This window comes from Oncorhynchus clarkii, chromosome 28 (assembly GCF_045791955.1).
Source record: "Oncorhynchus clarkii lewisi isolate Uvic-CL-2024 chromosome 28, UVic_Ocla_1.0, whole genome shotgun sequence".
Taxonomy (NCBI): domain Eukaryota; kingdom Metazoa; phylum Chordata; class Actinopteri; order Salmoniformes; family Salmonidae; genus Oncorhynchus; species Oncorhynchus clarkii.
Window position 1 is genome coordinate 15,755,816 of NC_092174.1, and position 22,371 is coordinate 15,778,186.

The 22,371-nt window shown below is 45.7% G+C and overlaps 1 protein-coding gene across 2 annotated transcripts in view; it reads left to right on the top strand.

Moving 5' to 3' along the window:
* The window catches only part of LOC139387100 (glypican-5-like), a 204,899-nt gene that overhangs the window by 15,510 nt on the left and 167,018 nt on the right, over nucleotides 1-22,371 (top strand). For both annotated transcript variants that reach the window (XM_071133103.1, XM_071133102.1), the window contains exon 2: nucleotides 13,797-13,958. In XM_071133103.1, coding sequence (XP_070989204.1) covers nucleotides 13,797-13,958 — 162 coding nt within the window. The remainder of the gene's footprint in view (nucleotides 1-13,796; nucleotides 13,959-22,371) is intronic.

The window sequence follows — 22,371 nt, forward strand, 5'->3', positions numbered from 1 at the left end:
GGTCTGGTGGGTGTTTATTGGATACTAGCCTCTGCCGAGTGCCCAACAACCGGATCCTCCAGTTTGCAGGGGAAATGGAAAGAGAGCCTGTGACGTGACTTTATCTTTTGGACGTTAACAAGGCAACACTCCAACACTCCTAGAGTGATTGGTTGAACATTGTAGAACAGAACCTCCCCCCAACAGTTGTTTTCTTCTTGTCAAGACCAGTATGTAGGGGATCTAGTTTCAGGCAATTCTTTTACATCTGCTACGTTAGGTTTATTGGATACCACCTAGGCCCCTACCTTATTGGGTGTCTGTTCTAAAGTGTGAACTGGCCAGTTAATTTCCTTTGTTAAACTTGTTTCGTAACATCAAACAGGCAACGACTACCATGTTGATTTGCTTTTGTGTCATTGTCATAAGCGCCTTCTCATAACCACTGTCGTAACCGCTGGATTTGATGGAAAGGCTGGGGTGGGCAGTGATCTTTTGTTGCGTATGCTCCTTTGCTCCAAAGGGGCGTTATGACAGGATGTAGGTGTCAGCAGTAGAGCCTAGCAGGTCATCTGGGAGAGTAAGCCCAGTTGTAAGGCACCTCCACCTTATGAAAAAAAAACAGACTGAATTACTGCACAAACACTTTAGTGCAGTAGTGACTATGTAGACTTGTAGGGATTGTTTAGTGAATGTGTAGTTTATGCACTACTCAGGATACGCAAGTAGAGTTTTGTAGTGTTCAGTGGGAAAAAGTGTTTCCAGTAGTAAATAGGTAGATCTTTACTACTTGATGTTGGTAGTAAATAAGTAGTCACAAAAGACTACACTGGCTTTTCGCGACCGCAGAAGACAAATAAGGAAGTAGTTGGTTGTTGTTAGCGAGCTACTGTTTTTGACCATCCGGAATGTAATCGTCTTCCATCCTTCATCATCCTGTCTTTCACAGCCCTTATGCTGGCACCATCTGTAAGTTTAACTTTCCTTTATCTTTCATGAATACTGTCATGTTGTTGCATAGCCGTAAATCCAAGATAGCGTAGCAGTCAGGCGTCTTGGTCTTCGTCTTGTCGTGTCCCGTGTATATATCTTTTTATATCCTTTTTCTTCGCATATATTTAAAAAAAATGTTCTTAACCTCAACTTCAACATACTCTCCTGCAACCCGCCTCACCCAATGTGGTATGAATCTGCTATTTTTTTTAACTTTAGAACCGGAACCCCCAACAGAAGCTAGCCAGCTAACTAGCTACTAGCTAGTAGTCAACCTTTAGCCCGGACAACTCCTGCCAGTCTGCACAGCGCGATTCAACCCAGAGCATATCTGACTTCTTCTTCTCCATATCTCCGGATTCCTACCGCAAGCTCTGAACCTTTTCACCTGGATCATCGCAGCTAGCTAGCTGCTATCCGAGTGGCTACTCCTGGATAATGTCTCTGTCCCAAAGCAAGCACCAATTAGCCTGGAGCTAGCCTATGCTAGGCCCATCTCCCGGCTAGCTGAAGAGGTCCATCAGCCACTCCTTGGGATACAATACCTATTTTGCCAATTGGCCTGGACCCCTTTTACTGCCGATACGGAGCCCCGCCGATTCATCACGACTGGACTACCGACGTAATCCGCCCGAGGGAGTTTTTCAACAGGCTCCTCCGTCGCGACGTTCCCTGATTGCCCATCTGCTAGCCGCGGCCCACTAGCTGTCTAGAGCATATCGGACTGTTAGCTGAAGAGGTCCATCAGCCAAATTCTTGGGCTACTATACCTATTTTGCCAATTGGCCTGGAACCTTTTACTACATGGAGCCCTGCTGATCCATCACGACTGGCCTGCCGACGTAACCGCACGAGGGGGCTACAATAAACTTCTTCCGTCGCAACGTCCCTCTAAGGCCCTTGGGCTAGCCCCGGCCCGCTAGCGGTGTGAAACGCCGTGTCTGCAGCCCGCCTAGCTATTCACTGGACCCTATGGTCACTCAGCTACGCATGCCTCTCCCTAATGGCAATATTTTTTGTCCATTGCGGTTTTCGTTAGTGATTATTGTCTTATTTCACTGTAGAGCCTCCAGCCCTGCTCAATATGTCTTAGCTAACCCGTTTGTTCCAACTCCCACACATGCAGTGACCTCACCTGGTTTAAATGTTGTCTTTAGAGACAATACCTCTCTCATCGTCACTCAATGCCTAGGTTTATCTCCACTGTATTCACATCCTACCACACCTTTGTCTGTACATTATGCCTTGAATCTATTCTGCCGCGCCCAGAAACCTGCTCCTCTTACTCTCTGTTCACAAATGTACTACACAACCAGTCCTTATAGCCTTTAGCCGTACCCTTATACTACTCCTCCTCTGTTCCTCTGGTGATGTAGAGGTTAATCCAGGCCCTGCAGTGCCTAGCTCCACTCTCATTCCCCAGGTGCTCTCATTTGTTGACTTCTGTAACCGTGAAAGCCTTGGTTTCATGCATGTTAACATTAGAAGCCTCCTCCATCCTCCCTTTGTTTAATTCACTGCTTTAGCACACTCTGCCAACCCGGATGTCCTGGCTTAGGAAGGCCACCAAAAACCCTGAAATTTCCATCACTAACTATAACATTTTCCGACATGATAGAACTGCCAAAGGGGGCGGAGTTGCAATCTACTGCAGAGATAGCCTGCAGAGTTCTGTCTTACTATCCAGGTCTGTGTCCAAACAATTTGAGCTTCTACTTTTAAAAATCCACCTTTCCAGAAACAAGTCTCTCACCGTTGCCGCTTGCTATAGTCCACCTTCTGCCCCCAGCTGTGCCCTGGACACCATATGTGAATTGATTGCTCCCCATCTATCTTCAGAGCTCGTGCTGTTAGGTGACCTAAACTGGGACATGCTTAACACCCAGGCCATCCTACAATCTAAGCTTGATGACCTCAATCTCACACAAATTATCAATGTACCTACCAGGTACAACCCCAAATCCGTAAACACGGGCACCCTCATAGATAACATCCTAACCAACCTGTCCTCCAAATACACCTCTGCTGTCTTCAACCAGGATCTCAGCGTTCACTGCCTCATTGCCTGCGTCCGTAAAACGTCCATCCCTCATCACTGTCAAACGCTCCCTAAAACACTTCAGCAAGCAGGCCTTTCTAATCGACCTGGCCTAGGTATCCTGTAAGGATATTGACCTCATTTCGTCAGTAGAGGATGCCTGGTTATTCTTTAAAAGTGCTTTCCTCACCATCTTAAATAAGCATGCCCCTTTCAAAAAATGTAGAACCAGGAACAGATATAGCCCTTTGTTCACTCCAGACCTGACTGCCCTTGACCAGCACAAAAACATCCTGTGGCGTACTACATTAGCATCGAATAGCCCCCGCGATATGCAACTTTTCAGGGAAGTTAGGAACCAATATACACAGGCAGTTAGGAAAGCAAAGGCTAGCATTTTGAAACATACATTTGCATCCTGTAGCACAAACTCCAAAAGGTTCTGGGACACTGCAAAGTCTATATGAGCACCTCCTCCCAGCTTCCCACTACACACTGGGGCTAGGAAACACTGTCACCACCGATAAATCCACGTCTACGGCTGGTCATGCTTTCCACCTGGCTACCCCTACCCCGGTTAACAGCCCTGCACCCCCCACAGCAACTTTCCCAAGCCTCCCCATTTCTCCTTCATCCAAATCCAGATAGCAGATGTTCTGAAAAAACTGCAAAATCTGGACCCCTACAAATCAGCCGGGCTAGACAATCTGGACCCTCTCTTTCTAAAATTATCAACAGGAATTGTTGCAACCCCTATTACTAGCCTATTCAACCTCTTTCGTATCGTCTGAGATCCCCAAAGATTGGAAAGCTGTCGCGGTCATCCCCCTCTTCAAAGGGGGAGACACTCTAGACCCAAACTGCTACAGACCTATATCTATCCTACCCTGCCTTTCTAAGATCTTCTAAAGCCAAGTTATCAAACAGATCCCAGACCATTTAGAATCCCACCGTACCTTCTCCGCTATGCAATCTGGTTTCCGAGCTGGTCATGGGTGGACCTCAGCCACGTTCAAGGTCCTAAATGATATCATAACAGCCATCGATAAGAGACAATACTGTGCAGCTTTATTCATCGACCTGGCTAAGACTTTCGACTCTGTCAATCACCACATTCTTATCGGCAGACTCAACAGCCTTGGTTTCTCAAATGACTGCCTCGCCTGGTTCACCAACTACTTCTCAGACAGAATTCAGTGTGTCAAATCGGAGGGCCTGTTGTCCGGACCTCTGGCAGTCTCTATGGGGGTGCCACAGGGTTCAATTTTCGGGCCGACTCTTTTCTCTGTATACATCAATGATGTCGCTCTTGATGCTGGTGATTCTCTGATCCAACTCTACGCAGACGACACCATTATGTATACTTCTGGCCCTTCTTTGGACACTGTGTTAACTAACCTCCAGACAAGCTTCAATGCCATACAACTCTCCTTCCGTGACCTCCAACTGCTCTTAAATGCAAGTAAAACTAAATGCATGCTCTTCAACCGATTGCTGCCCGCACCTGCCCGCCTGTCCAGCATCACTACTCTGAACGGTTCTGACTTAGAATATGTGGACCTAGGTGTCTGGTTAGACTGTAAACTCTCCTTCCAGACTCACATTAAGCACCTCCAATCCAAAATTGAATCTAGAATCGGCTTCCTATTTCGCAACAAAGCATCCTTCACTCATGCTGCCAAACATATCCTTGTAAAACTGACTATCCTGCCAACCCTTGACTTCGGTGATGTCATTTACAAAATAGCCTCCAACACACTACTCAGCAAATTGGATGCAGTCTATCACAGTGCCATCCATTTTGTCACCAAAGCCCCATATACTACCCACCGCTGTGACCTGTATGCTCTCGTTGGCTGGCCCTCGCTTCATATTCACCGCCAAACTTACTGGCTCCAGATTATCTATAAGTCTTTGCTAGGTAAAGCCCCACTTTATCTCAGCTCACTGGTCACCATAGCAGCACCCACCCATAGCACGTGCTCCAGCAGGTATATTTCACTGGTCACCCCAAAAGCCAATTCCCCCTTTGGCCGCCGTTCCTTCCAGTTCTCTGCTGCAATGACTGGAATGAATTGCAAAAATCACTGAAGCTGGAGTCATATCTCCCTCACTAACTTTAAGCACCAGCTGTCAGAGCTGCTCACAGATTACTGCACCTGTACATAGCCCATCTGTAAATAGCCCATACAACTACCTCATCCCCATACTGTTATTTATTTTATTAATTTTTTCGCTCATTTACACCCCAGTATCTCTACTTGCACATTCATCTTCTGCACATTTATCACTCCAGTGTTTAATTGCTAAATTGTAATTATTTCACCACTATCGCCCATTTATTGCCTTACCTCCCTTATCTTACCTCATTTGCACACACTGTATATAGACTTTTTCTATTGTGTTATTGACTGTATGTTTGTTTATTCCATGTGTAACTCTGTGTTGTTGTATGTCGCACTGCTTTGCTTTATCTTGGCCAGGTCGCAGTTGTAAATGAGAACTTCTTCTCAACTAGCCTACCTAGTTAAGTGAAGGTTGAATAAAAAAATAAAAAAATATATAACTTTTTGCCACATCAAAAAGGTTGCTAGCCAACATGGTCTTGTGTTTAGGCGCTAGCCCCATTGAAATGTAACTATGTAACCTCTGTTCTTGTCATGCTAGCGGTCTTGTGTGTTTGTATGCAAATGTACAGTATGTTCATATTAGTATACTTACCCATTCTACTTACCTCTTTTCACCTGTTGCCAAGGAGGCCCTCGACATAAGACGGGAGTTTTTTTCTGTGTTGTCTTACGCGATTTCTGTTAGCAGATGATTGACAATGGCTTATAATTGGTTGTCTTTTGAGCTTGTCTTTATTTTCTAAAAGGTTAAAAGATGCAGAAATGTGTCTGAAACTAAAAAGAGGATCTGAAGATAGTTATGTCAAAGCTGAATGAAGACAAGTCCTCAAAGGGATTAACAAAAAAGTACAAATATGTCATTTAATATGTAATTATTTTAATAATAATAAAAATGTGAGTGAAAGAGACTGTCATTTCTTCAAACAATCATCTTTATTTAATAACAATTGCAATAATGGAGAGGTTAATAAATCAGATGGAGTGTTAAGAGCCCAACGAATGGCGTTGGGTCTCAGCTTATATAGCCAAGTATTCTAATGGAACGATATAACACGTGATTATAGCTTACCATCACCTACACCTCACATCTCTCAAGCAGTTTGTAACGGTTGCTATGTGTGTGTGTCAAAAGAAGATTAGGGTTATGACGAGGTGGCCTTTGCTGACTGTAACGAGTGCGCTGAGAGTCGGGAAGCAAGTTCAGGGAGTGAGTGTTTCAATAAATAAACACAACTAAATACAAAACAAGAAATACGAACATCGCACAGCCATGACACAGAAACAATGACAACTGGGGAAGGAACCAAAGGGAGTGACATATATAGGGAAGGTAATCAGGGATGTGATGGAGTCCAGGCGACACACAGATGACACGCAGGTGCGCGTAACGATGGTGACAGGTGTGCAACATAATGAGCAGCCTGGTGACCTAGAGGCCGGAGAGGGAGCACACGTGACAGTACCCCCTCCCCGACGCGTGGCTCCGGCTGCAGGACGGCGAACAAAATGATGATCCCGGGGATTAGGAGCGGACCGGTAACCTCTGCTGAGACGCGGGTTACCTGTCAGTCCGGCTGAAACGCGGGAGCCTCGCGAACTAGAGTGCCGGAGAGCGTATACGTGACAGTTCCCCATCCCAGGAGGCACGTTCGGCTCCAGCCGCAGGATGCCAACCAAAGAGACGATCTCGGGGGTCAGGGGCAGAACCGGTCACCCCTGCTGATGCGCGGGACCTTGACAGACTGGCTGAGGCAGGGGAGCCTGGTGATCCGGCTGAGGCATGAGAGCCTGATGATCCGGTGGAAGCAGGGGAGCCTGGCGATCCGGTGAAGGCATGAGAGCCTGACGAGCCAGCAGTAGCAGGGGAGCCTGGCGATCCGGTAAAGACATGAGAGCCTGACGAGCCAGCTGTAGCAGGGGAGCCTGGCGATCCGGTGAAGGCATGAGAGCCTGACGAGCCAGCTGTAGCAGGGGAGCCTGGCGATCCGGTGAAGGCATGAGAGCCTGGCGATCCACCTGTAGCGGCTCCCGGACCCGACGTCATTCCCACCGAAACAAAAAAACAAAAAACACTCCCAGATGCTTCCCTTAGTTAGGCGTCATTCTGAAACGAGTGCGCTGAGAGTCGGGAAGCAAGTTCAGGGAGTGAGTGTTTTAATAAATAAACGCATATAAATACAAAACAATAAACACGAACAACGCACAGACATGACACAGAAACAGAAACAATAACGCTTGGGGAAGGAACCAAAGGGAGTGACATAAATATAGGGAAGGTAATCAGGGAAGTGATGGAGTCCAGGTGAGTCTGATGACGTGCAGGTGCGTGCAACTATGGTGACGGGTGTGCGCCATAATGTGCAGACTAGTGACCTGGAGGCCGGAGAGGGAGCACACGTGAAACTGACATTGTATTCAGCTAATAGTATGAGATCAAACCCAATTCTCAGTTCTCATTTTCTAAAGAACATCTTGTTCTTGTTTCTTCGAAAATGGGAAGCTACATATGGATAAGATTGTAGCTTGTGACAGCTGGCCTAGACCTTTCACGTGACAACACCCCCACAGCAACAGCCATTTAGAACAACATTAAAGAGGTTGTTCTACACTTTTCCGATTTTCACAAGCTTAAAGAAGTTTAACGAGATTTTTCCCTCACAGTTTGTATAAACGTATTAGTTATTGTTTGATGATATAACTGCAGTTAGAAACTTTAGGAATTAACATGTGCAATAGTCTAGTAGTGACACAGTAGTGAAACAAGAAGATGCCAATAGTGATTTTGAAGAGGCAAACAGTAGTAAATATGTGAGTTTCAATAGTAATTCTGTGGAAATAGTAATTATGTAGGAAATGAAAATGATCAGGAGCAATTCAGTAGTGATCAGTAGTGACATAACACCACACAGACTACACAGACACAGTAGTAATTGAGTAGGCATACAGCAGTAACATGTTGGCATTATATAGTAATTCAATAGTGAACATGTAGGAATTGTGTACGTATGTGTAGGTTTTAAGTAGTAGATAGCCAAAAGCTCAGTAGTTACACACTAGTCATTAAGGGAGACTTATGTAGTGATTTGTTCACCAGTAGTGAAACGTCCCAATTTATCACTCATTACTACTTAAAAAAATGACATAAATCACTACTGGTTAACTACACATCTCAGTAGCAATCAAGTAGTAAAACCAGTAGGTTTTGTGTAGATCTTGTGTAGTAGTGATGAGTAGTAATTCAGTAGTACTTTTTCATGAGGCCATGGTCAGTCAAACAGCTGTTTGGGCAGACAGTCAGAGTGCTTTAGATAGGCAAGGCCTGTGGCTGAAGCTAAACCCTCTAACTGTTTTAAAGCACCCTCTTCGCAAACCTCTCAGCCTCCACATCCAACAACCCAGTCCCCTATCCCCTATTGCCCCTCAACCCTCAACTCCTTTGACCCACATCCAACATTCCCTAGTTCCCTCCGACTCTGTCCTCAAACCCTCTACCCCCACATCCACAATTCCACCAGTCCACTAAGCCTCAAGTGGCCCCTCTACTTGAGCCCCTCTGCCCCCCCCCCCCCTTCTCAATCCTCTAACCCACATCCAACTGCCCCCAGTGGCCCATAACCCTGCCCTCAACCTCTTTGCACCCAAATCCAATAATCCACTAGACCTCTAGCGCCCCCACATCCAACAACCCAACAGTCTACCAAGCCCCAGGTGCCCCTTGGCCCCAACCCGTCTGAACCACATCCAAGCCTGCCCGGCCCCCTGGCCTCTGTCTCTGGACCCCTGCGCCAGTCACTGTGGGCACTGCCAGCTCAAATGCCTGGAAAAGCCTAACATTCCAGGCGCGATTCAGGGCCGTCCAAAAATGCAGGTATGCGGCAAAGCCCCCTTTGAGCCGTGTTTTCTTTAAACACGGTCCCGCCCAAGCACAGCAAATCAATACAGTGTAAATATCCTGCAGGTTCACTGGATGGGACGACTTCAAAAGGACAGCGCTTCCTGAGGTGGAAGAGTCTAGTAGAGAGAGAGAGAGAGGCAGCAATATGTAGAGGACTAAACTCCTGCATTAATGACCTGCTTTCCCACAAAGTTATTCCTGCTCATTGGAAAACATATCCAAACGGCAGCGTCAGGAATTCGCCGCCCTCCCCGCCAGTAACCTATCCAAATCAAAACAACATTTCCACTCAAAACGAAATGTCCACGCCTTATTGACTAGATGTGTGATGCAAGCAAATTGTGCCTGTGATGTATTTTAAGGAAGTCTGGCTGCAAAACCAAGGGCGCGTTTCTACCATCAAGACTTTCTCCCATTTTTACCCACAGGGTACCCAAGGGCACTGAGACGTGGCGGAAGTAATTATGGCCAACAAGTTGAGACTTCGTGAATGAGCAGTGGCTTAATACGCCCAATTAGTCCGGAGGTATTTGTCACCTGAGGCCAATTATGGAATTAAAGGGCTAGGTTGACATTCTGACTCGGCACTCTGAGCTGTGTGTGAATGTCTGGCCAGGCAGAACGAGCGGAGTGGCGCACACACTAATCGCTAATTTACCACCAGGACCTGTGGAGTTGGTCCTTGCCCCACCAACTCTTTTGGATCTGTATCAAATTACATTAGTGCTAAGGGACTGTAGGGATACCCTGCAAGAGACTAAAGCATTGTTGTATAAGGGCCAGGAGTTTTGCACTATAAGGGACGTAAGCCACATCGAGACCATGAGCTACGATGGCTGTTACCGTAAAAAAAATGTACCATGCTTTTGTTGAAAGGAAAATATTTTGTTGAGAGGAAATGTATCATAGTAACTGACTATATCTTAGATTCAACATCCTAGAGATTGCAGTGCTTTCAAGCTTTTGTTCGTACTACAGTGTGTCTCAGATATTACGTTTACACAAAGGGAGGATTAGCAAAGGTCACTTCAGTAGGCTGTGAATCACTTGCTATTGTTCAGCTCCCTTTGACGTTGGCCTCTTTGCGAATTGCAAGACCTGTCCAATATTAAAGGACTTGCAACAATCTGTTCGTTACTTCACCCCACAACATACTGGTTCTTCTCATCAGCGTTCAATAAAGTCCATAACAGCAATCTACCCACCGTATGGACAACATAGATAAGACCTTGGTTATAATCAATGTTCTGGAATATTCCGGACACTGTCGACCTGTCCTGATAGCGGCTGTTGGTGGCTGTGGCTGCCAAAGTCTTTATGGGTATCTCTTTCTCCCCCGTCGCTAGACATGAAGGACTGGGAGGCCAAGCTGGATTCCACTGTGAGTCTGTGGCCTGGATATTAGTTTCATATTGGAGATAAACAGAGTGGTGAGCCAGCCAGGAGCGAAAGGGTCAGGGGCATAGAGAGAAGAGCATGGTGAAGGGTTCTGGGAAAGAGACAGAAGGCGAGATGGGGTCAGGAACAGAGTGCGAGAGGTCTAGGATAGAGGGTCAGCAACACATATAAACAGGGCTTGGAGCCCAGAACAAGGGCCTGGAGACAGACGGAGAAAACAGATGAAGGCAGAGGGGCAGTCTGAGACAGAGAACAGGTGGGGAAAAAGAACCAGACATAAGAAGGAAGGGTGTTCTGGGACAGAAGAAAAAGGAGGGAGACAGTCAGATAGATAGAGGGAGAGACGTGTGGAGGTCAGCCCAGTCGTGACTCCATTCCTAGGTGATTGGAAAAGATGGGGACTCAGTGGACCCATGTGGCGCTAGGGACATGTCAAACAAATGAACGAGAGAGGGAATGAGACAAGTGCAACCCTATTGTGTTTCAGGGGTGGATTTGGACTAGGGAAGCTCTAGGCCTGACGTATAGGCCCACACCACCTGCCCCCCACTCCCCTCACCTCTTCAACCAACCCCCAAAATGAGTTATCGTATCAGGGCACAGCCTTATGAGCACTTGGCTGGAGGGGACGAGGGTGGTGGGGGACAGCAAGGGGGACGAGGGGGTGTGGGGCAGCGAAGAGGGGAACGGCAGAGGGGGAGAGTTTCAATATTACACGTTCTGCTAACTGTGGCCAGCCTCGGTGATGTCATGGCCGTGTTTATATATGGAACTGACAGTATGAGAGTGGTAGAGGAGGGTGTCAGGCAGCATGTCATGACAGGGTGGACTGACTGATGTGGGAACTGCGTTGATGTCATGGTGCTTGATTGAGCCTCACTCAGGTTCATATTAGATCGTATTAGATTACTCTTTATGTGGTTTATTATGGGCCAAGATATTATGTCTAGTGTGAGTCCAGTTTATAGAGTGATGTAAAAGTCCCAACGTGACTCACATTGTGTGTGTGTGTGTGTGTGTGTGTGTGTGTCTGCGTGTGCTTGCATAGGCTATATGATCTAACACATATTCACCAGTACTATTTATACTCCAAGCAGAGCTTGTGTTTTTAGTGGTAAGCTCAGCATGTATGAAATTCTACATAATCTTATATACTTTCTCTCATTCTCTCTCCTCTTTTTCTATGCTCAGGTTGTACAGTGCATTCGGAAAGTATTCAGACCACTTTCCTTTCTCCAAATTTTGTTTACGTTACAGCCTTCTAAAATTGATGAAATCATTTCCTCCCGTCATCAATACGCCATAATGACAAAGCGAAAACAGGTTTTTAGAACTTTTTGCAAATGTATTAAAAATAAAAAACAGAAATACCTTATTCACATAAGTATTCAGACCCTTCTTTATGAGGCTCTAAATTGAGCTCAGGTGCATCCTGTTTCCATTGATCATCCTTGAGATGTTTCTACAACTTGAATGGAGTCCACCTGTGGTAAATTCAATTGATTGGACATGATTTGGAAAGGCACACACCTGTCTATACAAGGTCCCACAGTTGACAGTGCATGTCAGAGCAAAAATCAAGCCAAGAGGTCGAAGGAATTTTCCATAGAGTTCCGAGACAGGATTGAAAAAAGAGTAGCAAGGCTTTATACAGACACCTGTTAGTCAGGCTTATTGAGGTAGTATGTACATGTAGGTATCGTTAAAGTGACTATGCATATATAATGAACAGGGAGTAGCAGAAGCGTAAAAAGAGGGGTTGGCGGGTGGTGGGACACAATGCAGATAGCCCGGTAAGCCAATGTGCGGGAGCACTGCTTAGGTATTATGTACATGAATGTATAGTTTAAGTCACCTTCCAATAGGACAACAACACTAAGCATACAGCCAAAACAACGTAGGAGTGGCTTCGGGACAAGTCACTGAATTTCATTGAGTTGCCCAGCCAGAGCCCGGACTTGAATCCATTCAGACATCTCTGGAGAGACCTGAAAATAGCTGTGCGGCGATGCTCTCCATCCAACATGACAGAGCTTGAGAGGATCTGCAGAGAAAAATGAGAGAAACTCCCAAAATACAGGTGTGCCAAACTTGTAGCGTCATACCCAAGAAGACTCGAGGCTATAATCGCTGCTAAAGGTGCTTCACCAAAGTACTGAGTAAAGGGTCTGAATACTTATGTAAATGTGATATTTCCATTTTTTGTTTTTTCATTACTTTTTTAAACATTTCTAAAAAACTGTTTTGCTTTGTCATGATGGGGTGTAGATTGATGTGGGGGAAAAAAACAATTTAATCCATTTTAGAATAAGGCTGCAACATAACAAAATGTGGAAAAAGTCAAGGGGTCTGAATACTTTCTGAAAGCACTCTATCTATACAGTATATTACTGTCTGTAAATAGGGACCTTGTGGTAGTTAGTTGTAAGGGCATGAGATCAGCAGAAGACAAGGCAGGTTGAAGTACTTAAAGTGTACTTTTGTTTCAGGTCTTGGTGGTCCAATGGATGAAGTTGCCATATGATACACCATATCCAGTCAATAATTGCTGTAGCAACAAAGCCCAAAAATGTGCCTCTGAATTAGGCTTAACCTGTTCTATTTGAATGGACACAGGTAGAGCAAGACTGCACAGCCTCTCCTTGAGAAACTAAGTAGGATCTGCCTCACAGCACCCATAATGAAATAATGAATGTGCCCGAGTTGGCAGCAGGCCGTGACAGAGAGAGAGCACAGTGATGAGGGGAGCCGAGCGCTCACTTCACCATAGAGTCCAGTCCTCCAGTACCCCCCCCCCCCCGACTGCACACCGTTGTTGTTGTAGCCCCGGACAAAAACACCTGATTCAACTTGTCAAGGGCTTGATGATTGGTTGACAAGTAGAATAGGTGTAAGACCAGAGTTGGGAAACACTGCTGATGTGGTGATGTGAGACATGTTCTGTTTTGTAAAAACTTTCCTGCAGTCAAATGAACAAATGGCCCTATGGTGGCCTCATGGGCGGAATATTATTTATATTTTGGACCCTGATTTAGCCCACTGCAGTAAAAATGCTCACCCTGAAGTGTTCTGGCTGCATGATGAACAAAGGCTAGAATTTCTTTTCAGAAAGGCTTTCGATATGGCTCAATTTATTTTTTTAGAAGAGAAGAAGAAGGATATGTGTATTGTTTTTGTATTCTAATGTGACAAGGTAATCGAAAGCTGTACTTTGTTATGATTCGTTAAATGTCATTTAGTTTTTTGTATTTTGTGCACAAATAGCATCTTATAAGCCCATAAGGGCTATGCAGTGTATGACACAGAAATAAAATCAATCAAATATAGACCTAACCCTGTCCTCTCTCCCCCTCTGTCCCATCAGATGTGGACCTTTTGGTGTGTAAGCACCAGGGCCCGTCCTGCTGCACCCGCAAGATGGAGGAGAGCTACCAGGAGGCGGTGAGACGAGAGACCCTCCAGAATGTTCGCTCCTACAGCTTCGAGCTGAAGTACCTCATCTCCGGCCACGCCACTGCCTTCCAGGGTAAGGAGAGGGGGGAAAGTGGGATGGGATGGGAAGGCCTTTTAGGGAATGGAGTGATAGTGGGACAGGTACGGGGTTTTAACCAGGTTAGAGATAGAGGATCTCTTTCCGTTTGTAAACCAATTTGGACAAAACGTCACCGCCCTAAACCACAAGAAAAGAAATGGAACAGAGAAAGCTACTTCATAGTGCTTGGATGAGGCCTGTAAACAAATCTCTTTGCTGACATACAGTTGAACTTGTCTATATTTTCCACCAGCATAAACAGTTGAAAACCAAACAGTTTTATTTGTTTTGATAGTTATTTGTAAAAATATATATATATATTTGTTGAGGAATTCATTCAAATGTTTTTCTTCCAATCCTCTTGGGCCACTGTTGCTGGCTCCAGCTCTAGTTCCTGACTCTTGCTCTGGCTAGTTTTTGATTGGTCCAGATGGCACAGCTATCTTATTTTCCCCTCAGTGGTTTTGGCAGTAGCTGGGTTGTGGAGAGGTAGACTAGCGAGGGTAGAGAGTGGAATGGGTGGTGGGTAGGTAATGTTGGCAGTTATATGTATTGTGGAGAGGCAGTGAGAGCCTGGAGACTAGGGAAGGTATAGCAGAGGGAGTTAATGGAGGACTCTGCTTTTTTCACGCAGAAAAGGAAAGCTAAAATGCAGAAAAAAAATATTGCTGCGTTTTATAAACGCAGATCTAAAATACTTATTTTTGTTAATTCTGCTCGGCTTCAGTCAAGGTTCACTCCAAATCATGAATGTAAAAGGACAAATTATGTGCTTCAGTTGCACTTCTCCACTTGGATTAAATATCTTTGCCCTTGTCATTGGATCACCAGAAAGCACTCTGACTGATCTGTGAAGGCTACTTTTCTCCGGTACTTTCCTCCTGTGTGGTTTTTCTTCGGTAGCAAGTTAAAATGCAAGATTAACTTCAAGAAAAACATTAGGACATGTAGCTGGCAACCCCTTTATCTCCCCAACTTTGTGATATCCAATTGGTAGTTACAGTCTTGTCCCATCGCTGTAACTCCCATACAGACTCGGGAGAGGCGAAGGTTGAGAGCGTCCTCCAAAATGACCCTGCCAAGCAGCACCTTTTCTTGACATACTGCTCACTTAACCCCGAAGCCACAACAATGTGTCAGAGGAAACACCGTACAACTGGCGTTTAGAGTCAGCTTGCAGGCATCTGGCATGCCACAAAGGAGTCAGAAGAGCGCGATGGGACAAGGCCATCCCGGCCGGCCAAACCCTCCCATAGCCTGGACGATGCTGGGCCAATTGTGCGCTGCCTAATGGGTCTCCCGGTCACGGCCGGCTGTGACACAGCCTGGGATTAATCCCGGGTCTGTAGTGACGTCTCAAGCGCCTTAGACAACTCGAGAGGCCCTAAACATGAGAAATATGAAGGCCATGCATAGTTTTTTGCAAAAAATACCTTGCTTTTTCACCGAAAGCTAATTTACTTAGCTATGTGTGGCTGCTAGCCAAATAGCATTGCATTTCGGTTGTCATCTGATGAGAACTATTTTCCGGCAAATTTGTTGGTTGCACTAATGTATTTTGTGTTAACTAAAACTATAGTATCACACCCCTTATCATTCTATTGAAGCAAAACACCATGGTTGAACTTCAATATAAAACGCAGGTAAAATGGTTTATAAGGCAGGTTTTTTTATGGTCTGCAGTTTGAAAATGCAGATTTCTGAAAGTTATGTGACCTCTGGTACCCTCTGACCCTCTGGTACCCTCTGGGCCTCTGAGCCTCTGGGCTGCAGTAGTTTATGAGCGGAAGTCTGTCTACTGTGCCACTTTCTGCCTGCTTGGCTTTCTCTGAGGGCAGCAGTAGATGGATGGATGGTTGGCAAGTCTGCCTGAGGGGCTAGTTCGGCTGCCAGAGGGGCTTTTACTGGGCCAAGCAAGGCCAGCTCCGGTCCAGCCCCCCCAGCCTTGTCCTCTCCGATTGGGGTGACTGGTAATTGCAATGTCATTTGAAATTTCCTAAACGGACAGATTTTTCTCTGTAAACCTCCAGTGCTATCCCGCAGAGTCTACTGGCGAGCGGTTCTGAATGTTTTTGGTGCTGCAGGAATTTGTGTACCATGCAATTTGTTTTATAAGACAATGTACTGTGTGCATAGGCATTATGCTGGCCAGTTTTGTTTTATAAGACAATGTACTGTGTGCATAGGCATTATGCTGGCCAGTTTTGTTTTATATGGTTGTTGTTCGGATACCAGTGGTTTGTTGGACTCCTTCATGGAAATATGTGTGCATGATATATGCAAGTACGTGAGAGTGGGTCAGGTTGAGCCAAAGGGTTAGTTGAGCCACCGCTTGTTTCTAGGAAACAATACACAAAATGTATCATGTGACCAAATATTTAGGAAGAGTTCATCATTTCATGGAGTCTGATGGAAGAAATCACGTGGAAAAAGTGATTAGCAAGTTAGGTCCTAAAAACAGATTTTCACCAACTGAAATGAATGTATTGTTATAGGTTTCATGATCCTTGAATCTAAAACAAAGTATTACTTTGATACATAATTTAGGGTCTCTATAAGCTTCAATATGAGGTCCTCAACCTAGCATGGAAGGACATCCTTGTAGCTGTGTGGGCTAATATAGTCAAAATGTTTGCCTTGGGGTAAGTTGAACCAATGGCATACTATGCAGAGTATTTTTGCAATGTGTCATGCATATGAACTCAAGATAGTCTAGTAAAACACGTAGGAGTCTAGCCACCCTTGAGGTTCTTGAAAGAGCAGCCAAGGAAGTGAGAGAAGGGAAGCAGCAGCAAGGGAGGAAAAAACAGACTGAAGGACCCTGAAGAGGTACATTGACAATAAAGACATTAATATGTACCTGTCTGAAAGAGGCTATGACAGAGTAGCAGAGGACATGGAGTCTGAGCTTGATAAAGAGAGGCTATGACAGAGTAGCAGAGGACATGGAGTCTGAGCTTGATAAAGAGAGGCTATGACAGAGTAGCAGAGGACATGGAGTCTGAGCTTGAGAAAGAGAGGCTATGACAGAGTAGCAGAGGACATGGAGTCTGAGCTTGAGAAAGAGAGGCTATGACAGAGTAGCAGAGGACACGGAGTCTGAGCTTGATAAAGAGAGGCTATGACAGAGTAGCAGAGGACATAGAGTCTCAGCTTGATAAAGAGAGGCTATGACAGAGTAGCAGAGGTTATGGAGTCTGAGCTTGATAAAGAGAGGCTATGACAGAGTAGCAGAGGACATGGAGTCTCAGCTTGATAAAGAGAGGCTATGACAGAGTAGCAGAGGACATGGAGTCTCAGCTTGATAAAGAGAGGCTATGACAGAGTAGCAGAGGACATGGAGTCTCAGCTTGATAAAGAGAGGCTATGACAGAGTAGCAGAGGACATGGAGTCTGAGCTTGATAAAGAGAGGCTATGACAGAGTATCAGAGGACATGGAGCCTCAGCTTGATAAAGAGAGGCTATGACAGAGTATCAGAGGACATGGAGTCTGAGCTTGATAAAGAGAGGCTATGACAGAGTAGCAGAGGACATGGAGTCTGAGCTTGATAAAGAGAGGCTATGACAGAGTATCAGAGGACATGGAGTCTCAGCTTGATAAAGAGAGGCTATGACAGAGTATCAGAGGACATGGAGTCTGAGCTTGATAAAGAGAGGCTATGACAGAGTAGCAGAGGACATGGAGTCTGAGCTTGATAAAGAGAGGCTATGACAAAGTAGCAGAGGACTTGGAGTCTGAGCTTGATAAAGAGAGGCTATGACAGAGTATCAGAGGACATGGAGTCTCAGCTTGATAAAGAGAGGCTATGACAGAGTATCAGAGGACATGGAGTCTCAGCTTGATAAAGAGAGGCTATGACAGAGTATCAGAGGACATGGAGTCTGAGCTTGATAAAGAGAGGCTATGACAGAGTAGCAGAGGACATGGAGTCTGAGCTTGATAAAGAGAGGCTATGACAGAGTAGCAGAGGACATGGAGTCTCAGCTTGATAAAGAGAGGCTATGACAAAGTAGCAGAGGACTTGCGGTCTGAGCTTGATAAAGAGAGGCTATGACAGAGTAGCAGAGGACATGGAGTCTGAGCTTGATAAAGAGAGGCTATGACAGAGTAGCAGAGGACATGGAGTCTGAGCTTGATAAAGAGAGGCTATGACAGAGTAGCAGAGGACATGGAGTCTGAGCTTGATAAAGAGAGGCTATGACAGAGTATCAGAGGACATGGAGTCTGAGCTTGATAAAGAGAGGCTATGACAAGAGTAGCAGAGGACATGGAGTCTGAGCTTGATAAAGAGAGGCTATGACAGAGTAGCAGAGGACACAGAGTCTGAGCTTGAGAAAGAGAGGCTATGACAGAGTAGCAGAGGACATGGAGTCTGAGCTTGATAAAGAGAGGCTATGACAGAGTAGCAGAGGTTATGGAGTCTGAGCTTGATAAAGAGAGGCTATGACAGAGTAGCAGAGGACATGGAGTCTGAGCTTGATAAAGAGAGGCTATTACAGAGTAGCAGAGGACATGGAGTCTGAGCTTGATAAAGAGAGGCTATTACAGAGTAGCAGAGGACATGGAGTCTCAGCTTGATAAAGAGAGGCTATGACAGAGTAGCAGAGGACATGGAGTCTGAGCTTGATAAAGAGAGGCTATTACAGAGTAGCAAAGGACATGGAGTCTCAGCTTGATAAAGAGAGGCTATGACAGAGTAGCAGAGGACATGGAGTCTGAGCTTGATAAAGAGAGGCTATTACAGAGTAGCAGAGGTTATGGAGTCTGAGCTTGATAAAGAGAGGCTTTGACAGAGTAGCAGAGGACATGGAGACTCAGCTTGATAAAGAGAGGCTATGACAGAGTAGCAGAGGACATGGAGTCTGAGCTTGATAAAGAGAGGCTATGACAGAGTAGCAGAGGACATGGAGTCTGAGCTTGATAAAGAGAGGCTATGACAGAGTAGCAGAGGTTATGGAGTCTGAGCTTGATAAAGAGAGGCTATGACAGAGTAGCAGAGGACATGGAGTCTGAGCTTGATAAAGAGAGGCTATGACAGAGTATCAGAGGACATGGAGTCTGAGCTTGATAAAGAGAGGCTATGACAGAGTAGCAGAGGACATGGAGTCTGAGCTTGATAAAGAGAGGCTATGACAGAGTAGCAGAGGACATGGAGTCTGAGCTTGAGAAAGAGAGGCTATGACAGAGTAGCAGAGGACATGGAGTCTGAGCTTAATAAAGAGAGGCTATGACAGAGTAGCAGAGGACATGGAGTCTGAGCTTGATAAAGAGAGGCTATGACAGAGTAGCAGAGGACATGGAGTCTGAGCTTGATAAAGAGAGGCTATGACAGAGTAGCAGAGGACTTGGAGTCTGAGCTTGATAAAGAGAGGCTATGACAGAGTATCAGAGGACATGGAGTCTGAGCTTGAGAAAGAGAGGCTATGACAGAGTAGCAGAGGTTATGGAGTCTGAGCTTGATAAAGAGAGGCTATGACAGAGTATCAGAGGACATGGAGCCTGAGCTTGATAAAGAGAGGCTATTACAGAGTAGCAGAGGACATGGAGTCTCAGCTTGATAAAGAGAGGCTATGACAGAGTAGCAGAGGACATGGAGTCTGAGCTTGAGAAAGAGAGGCTATGACAGAGTAGCAGAGGACATGGAGTCTGAGCTTGATAAAGAGAGGCTATGACAGAGTAGCAGAGGACATGGAGTCTGAGCTTGATAAAGAGAGGCTATGACAGAGTAGCAGAGGACATGGAGTCTGAGCTTGATAAAGAGAGGCTATGACAGAGTAGCAGAGGACATGGAGTCTGAGCTTAATAAAGAGAGGCTATGACAGAGTAGCATAGGACATGGAGTCTGAGCTTGATAAAGAGAGGCTATGACAGAGTAGCAGAGGACATGGAGTCTGAGCTTGATAAAGAGAGGCTATGACAGAGTAGCAGAGGACATGGAGTCTGAGCTTGATAAACATGTCAAGAATCTCGTGGAGCAGTTTCATTGGCTTAGTAGCCTCAAATGCAGAGAACTTGCCTATGAGTTTAAGATATACAGTGAGATGAGCAAGTGAAGACATAAGAAAGGTCTCAGTACAATATTCTAGCGGGTGGATTCATTTGTCGTTATGAACATAACTTCCTGCTTACCTCATGTCTGGAGCATTCTGAAGCAAGGTCAGGTGCTCAACATGTCTCGACAGCAATAGATTTCATCAACTATGGAACAACAATAGAAGGCATGATGATGTTGGTGATGATGATGTCAGTTGCCTCGGTTCTAAGCTCAACTTGTCCCGTTGGCGTGCTGTGTGGAGATTTGGCGTGTGTTGCTGTGGAGAAAGTCACGTGGGGGAGCGACGTCTCGCGAGGTGTTTTAAATATCCGAGGAAGTCACTGCTATGACATGGTGATGGAGTGGAGACGTGCTTGCTATGGTGACATCGGTCCCTCTCTAATTGGTGTGTGTGTGTTTCAGACTGATTTGAAGATACGTGTGTGTTGTGTATCTATGACCCTACTGTATCAGAATAATAGACGAGAACATGTTCACCCCCTCTCTCATCATCTCATCCAGTTTCAGATCTCGAAGGCGTCCTACCCCCGCACACACTCACACAAATACTCCCTCAGTGCCAGAGCCTCTCCCCAACCTGCTGCCTCAGTGCCAGAGCCTCTCCCCAGCCTGCTGCTTCAGCCTCAGCGGGGTATCCTGCTCTGCTGGAGTGTTTATTTGATCACCACACTCCTCCAGGCCTCCAGGGTGTGGCCTCTGTTTATGTTCCCTTGCTTCTGCTCACTCGCCAAACACTGAGGGAGATGGCTTTTGGATCTCTCTCTCTCTTTATCTCACACTTGCTCACTCAATCACTCTCTCTCTCTCTCTCTCTCTCTCTCTCTCTCTCTCTCTCTGTCTCTCTCTCGCACTTTCTCACTCTCTCTCGACTCATTGTTCATGTCACACTGACTAACGATGGAGACTCAACCAAAGATTTGACGGGCCCACCCGTAGGCAGATGTGAGTGTGTGTTTTGTTTGGCGGTTGTGTGTTTTGTTAGCCCAAACAGCCTACTGTGTCATGTCATGTACAGGTGGGGACATGTCACGAGTGTGACCCCGTAAAAACGAATGTCCCAATCCCGTTGACACAGAGCGGAATGAAACCGTTTCACATCTTTTTCTCCTGTTTATGGCTAGTGAACAGAGCTCGCTCTTCCTGGCCTCCTCCCTTTACCTCTCTCTGCCAGGCCAGTCTGCCAGGCCAGTCTGCCAGGCCAGTCTGCCAGGCCAGTCTGAATGTCCTGGTCACATGTGGAGGACTGACCAGGCCAACGTAACCCCCTAGTGACGTTTTTTTTAACCCTGTAATAGGGCTAAATAGACTAATAGACTATAATAGACTATAATAGACTATAAACCGAAAATTATCGATGACCATTGCGATCAGTTATTGCCGGCATTTTGCTGAAATCGTTTAATACAATACGTACCCTATACTAGAGAAATGTGACGTTTTAAATGAATACGTCTGGTATTATGTGTGATTGTTTAATGGGCAATTGTTGGCTACAAACATCAAACTAGTTGTGGTAGTTTAAAGGATAATTGTGTGGTGCATATTAATGTTATTAATGCTATTTATCATTAATCACATCAATTGAAGCAATTTATCGAAGTATGGCTATTTCGTCTATATCACCATGCTCTACCCTGTAGTCTTTCCCTCGTTTCTGGACACCACTGAGTTTATTCTCCCTTCTGACATCATCTGTCCTTTAACATCAGACAGACAGGTCACCTAACTCCCACAGAGACAGGTCACACTAACTAGGGGTCAGAGGTCAGGAGGCTAGGGGTCAGGTACTTACACACACACACAGACAGGTCACACTCAGACCGGGGGGTCAGGAGCGGTCAGGATCCGTACATAAATATGCTAATTGATAGTGAGTGTTGGGACTAGAGGGAATGGGGTTTAGCCCCAGTCTAGTCTAAGTCTGAGCCGGACAAGATTAGACCCAAAGGGGCTTTGGTAGACAAGAGGACCAGCCTGACCGTTAAAGTGCTCCAGCCAATCAGATCTGGACTAATCTCAAGCCTTTTATTGGCTGAGCTAGGCTGGAGCAGATGGACCAGACACTTATAGAACAGGCCTCTGTGTGATATCTGTGAGAGTGTGTGCTGGTTCCAGGAGGGTCAAGGAGTTTCAGCCACCATGTCAGACAGAGGGGGAAATCCACTCTGAGTCCATCAGTGATTACTGTCCAATCACCTCTTCTTACTCTGCTTGTTTACTTGTTTACCATTAACTCTGGTAGGTTTGGCTAGACTCTGCTGGACTGTGCTTCCAGGACTATACTACAGGTGTGTGTGTGTGTGTGTGTGTGTGTGTGTGTGTGTGTGTGTGTGTGTGTGTGTGTGTGTGT